We start from the raw sequence: 15,724 nt of genomic DNA on the forward strand, positions 1-15,724 counted from the left end.
AAAAACCCACCAGAAAACTCTGAAATACTCACATTAAACCTAAAGTAGTGAAATCAATCATTTTGTGCTAAATCAGACAGATTCTCACTTGATTTTTGCATGAACAACTGTTAGTAAATGCTAGCAAGTATAGAAAAACTTGTGAGAAACAAATTTGAGGAAGTTCTATTAACTTAATTTTTTTTCTTCAAAATGGAAAAGGCCTTCCTCCCTCATTATTCTGTCAGGGGGTCAAATACCTTGACCCAGGAAGCCTTGGGCTCGTGGTCTCTGGTGGAGAAAGGAGAAGGGGGCAGGGAGGGGAGGTCGGGCAGGAAAGAGCAGTGCTGGAGCGGGTGGCTGGCAGGATGTCCCAGGGCTGACAGCAGCTTGAAGGTAACCTCAGATCAGAAGCTTTTCTGTCACTTGAACTTCTAACTCCGGGCTCTTGCTGCTTCTCCTGAACTTCTGGAAGTGGTTCTCTTCTCTCATTCAGTTTAGGATAAAAGCCAGCCTTTCTTTTGACCTTCATTTGGCTCTGAAATGAAATTAGGAATGTATTTTATAGGTTTTATTTAATGAAAGCAATGATTAGCCTAAGACCTTTTATGATAAAGTTGCTGGCTTGTAATAAATCCTTTTAGAATTGCTTTCTAAATATTAGAAAGTATCACAAAAAGTATGTGGCAACATCCCTGCCCCTACTAGCCAGGTGTACAGCTGAAGAGTTAATGAGGTGGCTGGATCATCCCCCCGAGGATGGGGCAGATGTGGGAAAATGCCTCTCCCCTGCTTTTAATGCATCCTTCCTGCCCTCTGCAGCCTTAGTTTGTCTACCTCAATAGCTGAAGCCTTCCAGGTTGTGTGAAGGGCTGATGGGTAAAGGTCCTGGCGAGGTTGTACGTGCAGGCGCCACGTTGCTCAGTAGAGAAGAGGTGGGGTTTGGAGTCTGAGAGTCTCGGGTGTGACTCTGGCCTCAGCCACTTTACAAACTGGCTGTGTGACCTTGGGCAGGTCACTCAACCTCTCTCAACCCGTGTCCTCATCGTTAAACAGTGATTATAAACCGTAACCATGTACTTTTGTTATGAGGTCAGGAAATAATATCTGTAAGATGTCTAGCTGTCAGGCCACAGAGTAGGTGCTCATTATTTATTTATAATAGCTTTTCTTGTCTGAGCTGTTTTTCTTGTCAACTGTAAGGTCTACCAAGCAGAAACTGTCCCCTCATCATTCTTCTTGATCGGTTATTTATTGATGATGGGTGATGTTGGGAGGTGATTAACTGAATCCATTGTCATTAAACACATATATTATTATTACTGAAAATGTTACCCATCACCCCTCTATGTGGGCATTCACAGCCTCTGGCAGACAGTGGTCGCCTGGACAGATGTGAGCAAGGACCACAGTGACCAACCTGCACAGCCAGCTACCTAAAAGGGCTGGATTGTGACCTGCTTCAAGGGACCAGGTCCTTTCAGTCTGGTCCTTATTCCTTCTAAATAGACTTGCCTTTCTAAGAACGCTTCTCGGTAATAGGCTGTGTTCCTGAATCCATTATTCCTTGAGATCCAAGATACCTGTGGCCTAAGCAACAGAGAAGTTTCTCTCTCTCCCACATGAAGTCCTGGGATGGGCAGGCCAGTACTGATGGGCGCCTCTGCTCTGGGACGTCCTCACAGACCTCAGCTACTCTCCTGTTGTCCTAAAGTCACCTCATGACCTAAGGTTTTTGCTCCCTGCCAACCTCCTTCCACACTGCAGCCAACAGGACATATGCTGAGCTATAGAAAAGGTGACAGATGGTTACCAGCTGTCTTTTAAGGAAGTTTCCCAGAGGCTGCCACCTAACACGTCTGTTTAGTCTCATTGACCAGAACCAAATCATATGGCCATACCCAGCTGCAACAGAGGCTAGGAAAGGTCATCTTTCTTCTGGGGGAACACGAGCTTCATAAAAATTCCTTTTGGTGGGGCCTGAGCCACAGGGTGCTCCAGATTGAGTGGGTTCCCTGGGGTTCCATGCCAAGCCAAGGTAAGGCGATCACGCCTCCTCTCCTGAGTCCATTGTCTCTGCTCTGAGAGCATTTATTGAGACCCTCAGGCAGATTGGGACTGCGCTCAGAAGTTTGTCACCTCGACTGGCCCTTTGGCACTGCAGTTAAGAGTATGGATATATCCTAGTTATGACCCTCATCAGCTCTGTGATCTTGGACACATTTCTGAACCTCTCTGTGTCTCAGTTTCTTGGTCTGTTAAATGACGTTGATAATAGTGCCCATTTCAGAGAGCAGTTGTGAGGATAAATGAGTTAGAAAAGCTTGCCCAGCACATGGTAAGTATTCAGTAAGTGCTGGCTATTAGAAACCTGAAACAGTATTCTCTTCGTCAGCTTTTGTTTCTATAAATAGTACAGGGCTTCTCCCTCAGATGGCAGGTGGTAGTTTCGGAAAGGCAAGCATGGTTCTTTAAGCCTTCTGCCCTCCTTTCTACCCAAGGAAGTGGGATTCTTTATCTAGACTTCCTGACCTAGTAGCCCGAGTAGAAGATTGAAACTTGCTGCACATCAGTCTAATTAGAGTTGAAGCCAAGTACCTGCACAGTCCGGAGGCCTCCCAGGTACTGTTGTTGCACATGCAGCTTCTTTCCAGACTCGATTCAAATGCCCCTTCCTCCATGCACGCTTCCTTGATTTCCTTCCTTTTGTGGAAAAAAAAAAACCTCCTCCAGGCTAGAGGTAATATCTCTGAACCTCTGACGCACTCCATCTATACCTACTATTTTCTGCCTGGTATTAGAATTCATTGTGTATATCCCACAGGTGTTCTGCCAGTGTCTACTTCCCATGCAAGATCAGGGTCAGATTCTATTTTGTATCATCTGCAATGCCCTGTACACAGTAGGTGCCAAGTGAGTGGGTGTCAGTGAATAACTTTATCTACCTCAGCATCAGCAAAGCAAGCTTTGTTAGATTGGGTGCATTCAGATAAAAGAAAGAGAAAATATGACTAATGGTGCCTGAAATCATAAGAGCCTGGAATTGCATCCTAGAGCAAGAAGTCTGGAGGTCAGCAGCCCCTAGGCAGGTACATGTATTTAGCAGTGTCAGGGCTCTGGGCCACCTTCTCCATGTTCCTCTTGGCCCTCCCTCTTAGACACAAAGTAGCTGCCACAGCTCCAGGCACTGCTCTCCCCTTTTGTAGAAACCCTTTCCCTGTATGTCTTATTGGCTAGAACTGAGTTACATGACCACTTCCTGGTGAGGGGGAAAAGAGTTGCCACCAGTTATGTTTCCTAGCCTAGGCTGGGCCCACTGTTCTTGATACCTGGCTTCTTTTAGCAGAGAAGAAAGAGACATGGCTGCTGATTGGACAACCAACCATATCTGTTGCCCCAGCTTTGCTGACACTTTCATAGACAGAGCAGTTCCTCTTAACAGAGGGGCAGATTTCTAAGGAAGACACCAGGGTTCATTTTAGAGCACTTTAGCCTTTTGTGGGTCTTGAAAAGTAATCGCCATCCCATAGATTTGAACTGTACTTTGTTTACAAAACATTTTCATATTTTGAAAGGCAGCATCGCCAAATGTTTAAGAATGTTTAAATGTTTAAGAATGTTTAACAGTACCTTGGCTGCCTGCTTCTACCTTTTTCTTGCTGGGGGATCTTGTGCAGTTTTCTTAACCTCTCTGTAACTCCACTTCTCATCTGTAAAATGGGAATAATAATAGAATCTATGTTGTAGGGTTGTTTTTAAGATTAATGTACATATACGAATACACATAATTTATCACAGTACTTGGCACACAGGAAGCACTCCTAAATTTTCTATTACTATATGTTATTATTTAATGATCCTCTCACTCTTTTGAGATAGGAACAGTGAGAATTTTGAGGCTCAGAGAAGTTAGAGGCCTCGCCCACACTCCCACAGCTAAGCAGCAGGAACTGGAGACAGTCTGGGTCTGATGCCAGTGCTCAGGGCCCTCAGCGCTCCGGTCCTCCCTCCTTGAATTCCCTGAACACTTACTGAGAGTGAGAGTTGCACACAGTGGCTGAATATCGTTTCAAAGGTGGTGCTTTGGTTTCCCAAATGTATTGGGGGAATCATCTGAGAACCAGGACTACGTCTTAAGGTTTTTGCTAACCCCGTCCCCTAATGCTGAGTGGGGGCATAGGGAGGACTCTGGTTCAATGAGTTGTGAAGGGGAGATGGTGCTTTCATGGGGAGGGGGTCTTCCGTGATGGGGAACGGGCGGCCCAGCTGCGCTTTCTGAGCCCAGCCCAGCGGGGTTGGGGGAGGGGTAGGAGGCAGGGCCCCGCTCGGAGATCCCCTGACTGCACTTACACATTCAGAAACTGCTATCTGAGCACTAAGCGTTAGGGGCATAAAAAAAGAACACAAATCAATTTGTGTCTGAATTTACTCTCAGAATTCCCTGTGGACGCTATAAAATACCATTTTACCTTTTTCCCACCCATCTAGCTGTGGAGGCAGTGGCAGGTTTACATTATTTTACAACAAGTTAAGGGCTCTTTTTTTTCCCTTTTGGTTATGTTTTTAAGAAGACCATTTATTGCCTATAAAGAGGTGTTTTTGTTGAAGACAATAGTGCCCTTTAGGTAGTCACAGAATGTTATTTCACAAATGTCTATAAAACTATTAAACAAGCCGGGACTGCTGGAACCCTGATTAAAAGGTGCTTTTTATTCGTCTTAATCTTTGGAAGCCCTGTGAAACAGCTTAACCACCGCTACTCCCACTGCGCAGAGACCAACACGGAGAGAAATATGGGGAGACAGGGGCAAGAATGCTCCGACCAGATGGGGCAGGACTAACACTGACCCGTCCAGCCCTTCCAGACACCCCATCTGTGCTGGGAATCCAGCTTGGGACCTCGGTTATAGCCTGATAGAAGACAGGTTCCTGGTGGTCCAGAGGGTTCCTGGGCTGTAGGTGGGACAAGGAGAAGGGCCCGGGAGGTGGGAGGGATCAGAGCCAAGTGGTTCATGGTGCTACCCCTGGCCCTCCACTTACAAGCTGTGTCCCTAGAGCAAGTGACTTAGCCTCTCTGTGCCTCCGTTTCCTCACTCAGAAGTGGGGAGAACAATAATAAAACCTTCTTCCCCAAGATGTTGGGAAGATTAAAAGAAGCGTGTCTTGAAATGCATTTGGCAAGGTACCAATAAGTGTCACCAAAAAAGGGAGGTAAGGAGGGGACTCATGAAGCTTTGCCACTGTGGTTCCTTCTCAACAGTCTGCCCTGCTTTTCGTCCGCCCGGTGTTTCAGGGTTTGCTAGCAGAGAGGCGTTCTGCATCCCTGCCCGGTGGGCGACTGACCCAGGACATGAGTGTGTTCTGAGAGCAGCTCTCTGTCCCAGAAAGAGGAAACTCTCACAGGCCAGATCGAGGTCACCGCTTACCGTCCGAGTTCAGACTCCAGACTCCACTGATTTGGATTTTTAATCATTCAGTTAGGACCAGGCCAAGGTTTACTCTTGCATAATTGTAGACAGGATCGTAGGGGCAAGATTTAAAGGCAGTAAAAAGAAGACATGCCTCTGAGCACCTCCCCAGTGTTTCAGAAGCCCTGTCAGGGGTCCTTAAATCCTGTCTCCTGAGTCAGACACTGTTCTAAGTGCAATGTGGTTAATTCAGTTCATTGTTGTGAATCCCCGGGAGAGTGTTACTGTTTGTTCCCACTTTGCAGGTAAGAAAACTGAGATAGGTTTCCCAGCTAGCTGGTGGTGGATTGGTATTGAACCCAGGAGTCTGACCCCAGAGCTGGTGCTCTGGCCTGTCCTGTAAGCTGGCAGCTTGCTCTTTCCTCTCATAGCGATACTGCGCATGGCATCAGGGTCCCAGCTGCTCAGTGCTGGCTGCGTCTGTTTCCACATGAAGGCATACCGATACTGACAGTGACGGTTGTGATAAGTTATATGAAATAACAACATCACCGTTATTACCACATCACCATCATCCGGCCTTTCCCAACAGCCTGGCCCTGTGCCAAGCCTTTGACACACACATTATCTCATCTGATCCGTGTAACAACACTGGAGGGGCAGGTATGTTCTTAAACCCATTATAAAGTTGAGTCAATCCTAGGGAGCCCCAGTTTCCAGATTATTTGTGTTTTCATTTTTTTTTTTAACATTTCCATTAGTTAATAATTTTACATTCTCTCAGTGCAGCCAGGCTCAGAAATGTTAAATAACTGTGCACTTCACATCATGCCTAGGCCCCTGTGACTCCACGATCACCAAGGTACCTTAAATCTAAACTGTATGTTATGCTAATTACAAAATACTCTCAGCACTTCCCTGTATCGGTTCCCCCGAGGATCACTAGTCGTAAACTTCATTGTTTTCAATCTGTTTATTTGTTCTTTGGCAAAGTAAACTTGAAATTGCTCTTAAATTCATTCTGAAATATTCCCTAGTTGTGTGTTTTCACACATTCACAAAGGCCTAGTTTTTCCCATTAGGCTCACTCTGAGGTTTTGCTGCGCTGGGAGAACGTGAACTGCAGACCCATAAGTAACGGCACTGAAATGTAAAGCAATTGATGCAAGAATAGTAGTACAGGATGGGGTCTTAGTGTTCTAACAAGAACTCGGGAAACTGACTGAAGACGTTGAAGGTGGAAGGGGAGATGAACGTCACCGTAATTAATGCTGCATATTAAGACGTGACCTCTTTGGCTCGATCAGTACGGAGGCCTCATGACCTTTCCTGTCACCTGAAACTTCGCTTCTAGGACTCTGTGGTCCTGTTGATAAAAAAAGATAATCACCAGTCTGTCCTCATCTACTGTGAAACCTTTCCAAAAAAAATTTTTTTGAGGATAAAATTAGAAATTACAATTTTTAGAATATTTATATGTATATATATTTTACTCTCAGATATATTTTTTCAATGCTTGCTCTATAATGAGAGTTTTAACTTTCTGTTTTCCTTTCCATTATCCCTGAAAAGAATGGATTATAGAAAAAAGATTAAAGCAATATAATGCGATACGGTGTTTGCTAATGTGCTGTCAGAGGTATTAGCAGGACTCACGAAGGTTTGTGTCTTTCATGAATGCTTTTCAGATTGCACTTATCTAATAGGCTTGGAAACCTGTTTATATTCTTGCAGGCATTAACCGTCGCCTTTGAAAAAATCCCAGAAAATGAGAGTGCAGATGTCTGTCGGAATATTTCAGTCAATGTTCTTGATTGTGATACCATAGGTCAAGCCAAAGAAAAGATTTTCCAGGCATTCCTAAGCAAAAATGGCTCTCCTTATGGACTTCAGCTGAATGAAATTGGTCTTGGTAAGTTGGTACGGGAGCTATTTTGTCCCAATCTGCTGAGGAGCACCTTTCCCCTCTGCCGTCCCCCGTTCCCTGCCCCTAGCATGTGAGCTCTGTTCGCTGACACCTGTTAGCCTGGGTTGTTCCCAGAGGGTGTGTCTAGAGGCCAGGAGTCTGCACTGGTCTCCCTTGAACATCATAGTTCTTTCTAGGAAGCAGGATCCCTTAAAGATGCTTTTGAAACAAAATATTACATTTGTAAATCAGATTCATGAGATTGCTAACCCTGAGACCGAATGAGTTCACCTTGCATCAAGAAGTACACAAAGGTGTCAACCTCAGGCCCTCTGTGTTGCATTTCACATTGGCATTTGATTTGTTTGTTGTGATACTGAGTGTGTCATTAGTGGGTGGCTCAGGCTCTGGGTGTTAACTTCAGCACGCTCGAAAGGCCATCTTCCTCTCTGCTAATCACCTCCTGCATTAAGTATATTCTCATCCTCCCCCAGCATGAAGCGGCATCTGCTGTGAATTCATTTGTGGGCTCTATTGGTACACTGCAAAGGCGAGCATATGCGTGAGCGAGCTGACAGGGCTCCGCTGCACTCAAATGTTCATCAACATTTTAAAGTTGAGCTCCATGCAGCCTCCCAGGAGACTGTCGCGGGATTTTATAGCAGATAATGGGACAGGAAAAAAGAGTAAAATCACAGCGGTGACAGACAACGTAACAAGGTTCCTCTCTCCTCCATGTACCGCGGTAGCCTCAACTAAGCAGGCAATTAGAATCACCCCCGCCGCCGGCCGTCCAAGTCAGCCCTCCTGCTAAAAGGCCCCTGAGAAAAGCTGGGGCGCGGGGTCTGGCAAATCTGAAACCATGCAAATGTGCAGCAACTCCAAGACCTGGCTTCAGAGAAAGCCAGACCACTAAAGCATTTCTCCTCCACCTCGCTTCTGCTTCCTTCTGTTGGACGGACTGTTGGGCACTTCAAGACCATTTGAGCTCATTTGGTCAGACAGTCAAAGCGGCAGCCCCAGCCAGGAAACCATGACGGGACCCAGAGGGGCAGGAAGTGTCCGCCCACCTGGGAAATAGTGGGATCCAACTCAGCTGGAGAAAGACCCACGCCGTGTATGGGGGCATTGCCTCTTAGCTTCAGCTGATGATTGCCATGTGGGGCTGTGTGGTCAATGTTACCAGATGATCCAGTTTTTTTAAAGATAAGTCAGAACTCCAAATTTTTATGTGCCATCTTCTGATCTTTAAATGTTGGTGCTCCATTGACACTAGAATAAGAATACATAAAACACTGTGCAGGCTCACAGAAGGGAAAAACACACATCCATGGGCCACAGTCTGACCCTAGGGCACAAGTTGGCAACCTCTGAAAGGAGTTGAACCCCATGGTGTTGGGATACTTGCCCCCCAGTTCACCCCTACATGGGGACGGACAGAAGATAGTTCACAGGGGACCCGCTGGGGAGCGCCCCCATGCACGGGGGTGGACATACACCTTTTTATTTTTTTGTAATTGAAGAGGGCATACACATTTGCTTTTGGAATTTTCTGAAGAGCTTAGTCTCTCTGAGGATGCATTATTTTCTCTTCTTTTGGCTTTATTTCCAGGCTTAGTCTCAGAGCAAAATCTTCAGGGAAGAGTGGTCTTCATGTCAGGGCCCTAAACAAAACAAAAACAGGACAAAACTCAGGCTACTGGTCTGGCTGGCTCTGAACCTTCCAAACCACTTCTAAGTTTTAGATAGTTATAAATAATAACTGCAAGAGTAACAGGGTAGCATTTTATATTTCTCACTGTAATTTTAAGAGAGAACAAAATGCTCTTCTTTGGGTTTTTTCAGAGCTTCATGTGGGTACACGACACAAAGAACTTCTGGATATTGACAGTTCCTCTGTGATTCTTGAAGATGGAATAACCAAACTAAATACCATTGGCCACTATGAGGTAAGAACAAGATTTAGCCCCCAACAACCTAACTGGGTTAGTTCTTCTCCAGGACCATGTAAATTCTTTGAAAAATTACAGGACTCTTGCACATTTTCTGGAATCGTTTTCAGGTAGCTTGTTTCTGGGGCAGAAGTTTTCCTTGGTTGCTCGTGGTCTGCTTGTTGCCCGGAACCCCCTCTCCAAGAGCTGTGGTTTTCATCTGGCCCAATCACTCTCCATCCTGCAGCTTAGGTTGGAAACTTCACCTTTACCAGGTCCTCTAGCCTGTTCAGTGGAAGAGTTATCGTTTAGCTTGGCTCTGAGCAGAGCCTATAAAAGTCCTAAGCTGCACCACTGTTCACAGTTGACCCCGTGACCTTCGTGTAGGGTCCTTTGTTTCTGAAGTTCTATGTTTCCTGTTTGTTTGAAATATTCAGTGATACCTTCCTGGCTTCTGCCCTACATGCTGGGTGAGCGTTGAGGCGGGTGAGGGGTGCACGTGACTACTCAGAGAGCTGAGTGCTGGAGAAACCTGTCCAGAAATAGAGGGAGGAGGTGGAGGAGGGTCTTGAACACTCTGGGGTGTGGGAGTCATTCAGCAACATTACCCAGATCTTTGTTGAATATCCACTCTGTGCGCAGAGCTGGAGTTGCACACGAGAGGAACAAAGACCAGGTCCCTGACCTCACGGGAGCCTACAGCCCGGGGAGTGGGTGGGAAGGGAAGAGGAGACACGTAGTGAGGCAGCACCTTCTGGTGTAATAGTGCTGTGACTCAGAGTATCCAGGGAGGCTCCCTGGAGGAAGCAGTGACTCAGCTGAGATCTGATGAGTGAGAAGTCAGCCAGGCTGGGGTGGGGCGCCAGTACCCCCAGCAGGGAAGGGGGAGCGTGTGTTCTTCAGAAGAAAGACTTTGAGACTGGCTAGAACTGGAGAGGGGCAGGGGTGGCAGTGAGAGCCAATAACAGTAAACAGCCCTTACTCTGGGCCAGGTGCTATCTTCAGCCTTTCCCTTTATTTTGGCTAATTCTAGCCTACAACGGTCCTACTCGTAGGTACTGTTATTACCCTGCTTTATAGATGGGCATGCTGAGGCTTGGGGAGGTTTACTAATAGCTAATCAGTGGCAGAGGCAAGGTTGCGACTCGGATGGTTGGGCTCTAGGGTCCATGGCGTAACCAGTACACACCTGGGCTGCTCGTGGATGAGAAGAAGGCCAGGGAGGTGGAGAGGGAGGCAAGAGGGGAGGTGCAGGCGGTGCACGTCCAGCAGTTCTTCAGAGGCCTGAATTTCCTCCCAAGACCAGTGGGAAGCCACTGGGGGATCTCAAGCAGGGGAGATTTTTGCGTCTCAGTAAATGACAGTGGCTGTGCATGGAGTGTGGATATAAGAGGTGCAAACCTGGAAATAGGGAGACTCATTAGAAGAATTTCAGTGAGGAATGCCGTTGACCAGAAATGACAGAGGGGCTCTGGAGATGGCGATAAGTGGGTGGATTCAGAGTTGGGCAGAAAGTGGGCACTATCGTCTGTGCAGGTGGGAGAGATACTGGCGTGAGGGGAGTGGTCACCAGGGCACCAGGGGTGGCTGGGTAGGTGTGCAGAAGCGGCGCTCTTGTGGAGATGGAGACGATGGGGCGGGGCTGGGTGGAGTCGGGGGGCCCAGGGAGCGGCTTCCCAAGCGCCTCCCATCTTTCATGGCTGTAAATTCCAGGGACACATGTGGGTACCAAGAGGGCCTTTGGGCCCTGCCAGGCATTTCCTTCACCTAGAAAGAAGCTAAGACTGTTCCTTGAGCAGAGCTTTCTGGACAACAACCAGGGACAGAGGACACCTCATCCTTGGGCTCTCTGGCTGAGTGGGTCTAAGAGCCAGTTTAGAAATAGTTGCTTTGGGTGACCTCTGTGTGGTGCTGTCCAGGGAGCATTTGCTGGAGGGCATCTAGCAGAGAACAGATTAACAACTTGCCCCTGTGCCCACCCTCCCAACGCTTAGACTTTCCAGTCTTGGAATCATCTTGCCAAGAGCTGTCGATCTTAGTCTTTGGAGTTTGTAAGAATCCCCAGGGAAATTTCTGAACGTATGTATTCCTGTCGGTGGGCCACATTGAGAGAAGCACTGCTCCAGAGGAAATCTAATGGATGGAAGGAGGTTAGAGTCAGATGTGGAAGTAGTTAGTAGAGGGAGCTTATTACAGCATCCGTTTGAAGTTCAGAGTTGCAGCCCGGCAGCAATCTCCTTCTCTCCCTGCATCTGGGTAGCGACCTTGTTTTGGCAAGTTTGGCAGAAGCACAGCCACACACGCCCTCCTTTGGTGCTCTCACTAATGTGCTTGCCCTGCTCAGCTGTGCAGGGAGGGTTGGGCCACCCTGCTCAGGCTTCTCAGCGTCCCCTGGCAACCGTGTGGGATGGGGTGGGCTCCAAAGTAAGGGGGTGTCAAACTCACAGCTGTCAATAGGAAAAGGCAGGACAAGACACTCCAGCAGGGAAAACGAAGAACCACCACAGCCGTCTGCAAGGCAAGGAGGATTCTGTCAGGAGACACAGAACGTCAGTCTTCACTGGAGACACTGGCTGTGCTAGACACCTATCTGCTTAGGGATGATAATGAAATTAATCCGGCCTGTAGTCACTTCCCGTCCAAATGATTTATTGGCCTCATACCCCGGTGTTGCTACGTGGTGGTAATAAGTGACAAGACTAGGACACAAGGGCTTAAAGGATTCTCCTCATATTTAAAAAGCTAAGCCTTAGGGCAAATAAACACAGAGAGCTTGAAGGAAACTGGGGAGATCACTGGCCCTGTGCTCTCTGTGCCTGGACCGTCTCCAGTGCCCTGGTTTTCGAAGGCTGCTTGGGAAAAAGTATCCAGCATCACCCTCAGCCACCTAAATCTGTACTCTGTTTTCCAGCGCCCCTGCACATTCAAAATTTGGAGTAATTTGACAGGGCTGAGCTGAAGCTTGCTTTGCCCTTTCATTAAAGAAAAATTGTCTGCTTGAACACTTACATTTCCCTCCAAAGAGACAAGATGCTAATTATCACTCTTATTCATTTACTAAAGCACCCTACTTTGAGTCACTGTAAGTGCTTGAAAGCAAAAAACTATATTTCATTTAAAAATAGGTTCTAACTCAGAGTTTCAGGTGATTCAGACTCACCTCCTTCCAATTAGCCCAAATTAGTTAGGTTTTAAAGTTAATCTTCAGTGACGGCCAGTTCCTCCTACTATCTAAACAAAGTCCCCCTGGTGGAGTGTGAGCCTGTTCCTTCTCACTTTGTTCTGTCCTCAGGGCAAACGGAGTAGCCGGTCTCCTTTGAATGATTTACTGTCCGTGTATTTGGAGAACAGGCTCCTAGAGGGGATCTGAAGGCACAGCAAAAACACAGCATCTCATGGAGTAGATGCAGCCTCCAGAGCCCCTTTGCCAGCGATGCCCCGTCACCTGCAGAATGGCAAACCTGCCAAGCCTGGGCATCACCACCGTTGCTTTCCACAGTGATGTCAGTGGCAGCCGGTGCCCAGAACTGGTCACATGCATAAGCACGACTGATGTTCATACAACCTACGATGAAGGTGCTTTTGTTACCCTCTGTCTCCATCAGATGAGCACAGAAGGAGGCAGATTTCTGCCCCAGTCTCATTATGTCTTGTGCAGACAAGGAGTAAAGCTGACGTCTTCACAAACACATGAAGCCAGAGGCATCTTTCCCCCGTAGTTAAATCCGCCCCAAGTACTTCCTTAACTGGCTGCCGCTGTGTGTGCGTCTACTGTGAGGGGACTGGGCTGTGTTCTGGGGCTGGCCAGACCGGCTGTGTGTGAGGCGTGTGAGGGTACGTGCCTGATGTGCCCGTGGCAGGATGGTTTCTTCCGGTCCAGGCTTTCTGCACCTGCACCCCGTGTGACCTTTTGCTGGACCCCGTGTTATTGCATCCACACTCAGCTGTGGGATGGCACCAAGTGTGCAGGACAGGTGTTGTGTCCAGCAGGAAATACTCCCTACAGATCACACCTCTCATTCTGAGCTGTGAGGTTTTGAGGGCAGAAAAGACGTTTAACCACCGTGTCATTGAAGAACGTTCCTTCTAACAGGAGCGTGCTAATGCCGAAGCGGTCACTGCTAATGCCAAAGCTGTCATTCAGATGACATTTAAAGCTCATAGGAATGTTCCAAAGGGTCTGCTGGGTAAGGTCAGTGGTCTTTCCGGTCAGGTGTGTCCTGTGTGACACCAAAGGGATGGCACCGTCTCTAAAGCTCTTACAGCATGAATGGCTTTAGATTCTTATTTAGTAAACACATGGCGTGCTTCCTGTATACTAGGCACTATTCTAGGAGCTTTTACAAATAGTAACTCCTTCAGTGCTCTTTATAGCCCAGTGAGGTAGACACTGCCATCACTGCCATTCTGAGGCACAGGGAGGCTGAGAAACTTGGCCGCACTCCCATAGCTCTCCTCACTGAAGCCCCAGGGCTGGAAGCAGATGAAAAAGAAGTCACACAGGGACTGTGGCTCTTCTCTAACCTTGCTCAGAGCCAGGCTTGCAGCCCACGCTTCGCGCCTCTGAAGCAGCCTGGCTGGAGAGCTGAGGAGAAATCCTGGTAGCTACTTTCTCTGATGTCAAATTCAAATGGGCAACTTCTCTTCACATTTTATGATGAATCTCACATCTGTGAGTTTATCAAAATGCTTCCTTATTTCTAACCCTAATTTGACATCTTTTAAGGCTAATATTCCTTGAAGGCGACAGTAGTCAACCTTCCTCAGAAGGGAGGCCTCTTTCAGGCACCCAAGAGCTAACAACTGCAGCCCAGCAGTAGCATGGGAGGCTCAGGATCGCAGTCTCACAGGTGCCGTTGCCGGCCAACTTCCTGCCCAGAGGACTCACTCAGGACTCTGACAGTCCTCAAAGGGAGTTTGCTTCTGCCCCAGGGCTAATTCCAAGTACACAAGAAAGAAACAGGAGCTGTACTGGCTTTTTCACTGGTCCCAAGAATCCTTCAGAGCTCCGTCCTGGGTGTCAGGCTGTGATTTGATGTGCCTGTTGAGAATGGTCTGACGGGTCCCTTCCAAATACACTGATAAGCCCCGAGAGCCTCTCTTGCTGAAGGACTGAGCAAGGTTATCCCTCTGGCCCTGAAAAGAAAAGATTCCTTTTTCATTTGCCTCCAGCCTTGGGGTGTCAGTGAGACAAGCTGTGGAGGGAGGGAAAGCGGTACTGACGCGTGGTTGCTGGGACGGTGATAGTTGGATAGAATTCTGTTTTCACAAAATACTGATTTAGGAATGAGACACACCAGTAGGGGTTTCCACATGGTGATTTGTATGGATTATTGTGTTTTCAGACTTTTTAAGGAAAAAGTATTGTGATATTTCAGGCCATACTCATAATTTTTCATAAAATCCTTAGGCTAAGATTCCAGCTTTCCTCTTGGGCTCCACCATTTGAAACTGACAATGTTTGACCATTTTTACTTACAAAATGGCAATTTCATTAGGTTAAATGTAAGTTCAACCTTATATTTCTAGAAAATCTATTTTTATGACTTTATCTTCAACTTGTGTCATAAAGATAGTATTTTACCCCAAAGAAATCTCACCTTCCCTTGCAAATGGTGTGGAGGATTGTAGCTTCTGTTTATTTCGGGAGCAACTTGAAATTGATGACATGGGTCCATCTCTCCCTGTGTGGTCATGACTCTTCATTCTGATGGTGGAAAAGTCTACAGTCATCTCCTCTTTCCAGCACAGGCCAGCCTTTGTTCCATTGGTTCCACGGGTATGGCCTCATTGTCATTTTGAATCTTGGAGCACTGTGAGGCTGGACGGAATTTAATTTGAAATTGCCTTGGGTACCAGTTCTGCTCTGAGGTGGAGAAACATTCCTGCCACAGATCCATCTAGTGACATTAATCTTTCTTTGATTTAATTTGGTCTTCATTCCTAAAGTCGGGGCCCAGAGGACACTCCCTGGCTCACAGGAGTACGGGAGGATTAATGAGCCCCTCTTAGGAAAGCGTTTGGAGCTCCTCAGATGGAACAAACAGTATCGCATCTTTTAACACTTCAGAGTCTGTGGCACTTTTCAAAAAGGTGTTTCTGTCCTTAACTCAGCAGCAGCTGACTTGCGTGAAACAGAAAATGGAAACCTTTTCCCCCTACAAACATCTGTAAATAAACTAGTTCTGTTTTTACAATGGTGTTACAGCATCATGTGGGGGGAAAGTGTTCCAGCCCTAGAGCAGCTGTGAAAGTCAGAAGTACACTCGCACACATACGTGCTCAAACACACAAACAACTCATCCAGTAATAAAATGCTTCTATACTTGCTCTCGGGAGATAATTTCAGAGTAAAACTTCCCCGATGCAAGCTGCGTCTGCGCTATCTTAATGCCTGAGTGCCGTGCCAGCAGCGAGTCTTTGCCAGCTCTTGAAAAGACATTTGAACTTTTGCCTGCGCTCCTTATCAGAAACCCCATCCATGGTGTTTGTGATTATAG

The 15,724-nt window shown here is 47.1% G+C and overlaps 1 protein-coding gene across 1 annotated transcript in view; it reads left to right on the top strand.

Moving 5' to 3' along the window:
- PLXNC1 (plexin C1) overlaps positions 1-15,724 on the top strand; it is a 138,490-nt gene that overhangs the window by 104,969 nt on the left and 17,797 nt on the right. The window contains exons 22-23 of the mRNA XM_010989952.3: positions 7,122-7,299; positions 9,139-9,242. Of these exons, the coding sequence (XP_010988254.3) occupies positions 7,122-7,299; positions 9,139-9,242 (282 nt within the window). The remainder of the gene's footprint in view (positions 1-7,121; positions 7,300-9,138; positions 9,243-15,724) is intronic.

The sequence above is a fragment of the Camelus dromedarius genome, chromosome 11 (assembly GCF_036321535.1).
Source record: "Camelus dromedarius isolate mCamDro1 chromosome 11, mCamDro1.pat, whole genome shotgun sequence".
Taxonomy (NCBI): Eukaryota; Metazoa; Chordata; class Mammalia; order Artiodactyla; family Camelidae; genus Camelus; species Camelus dromedarius.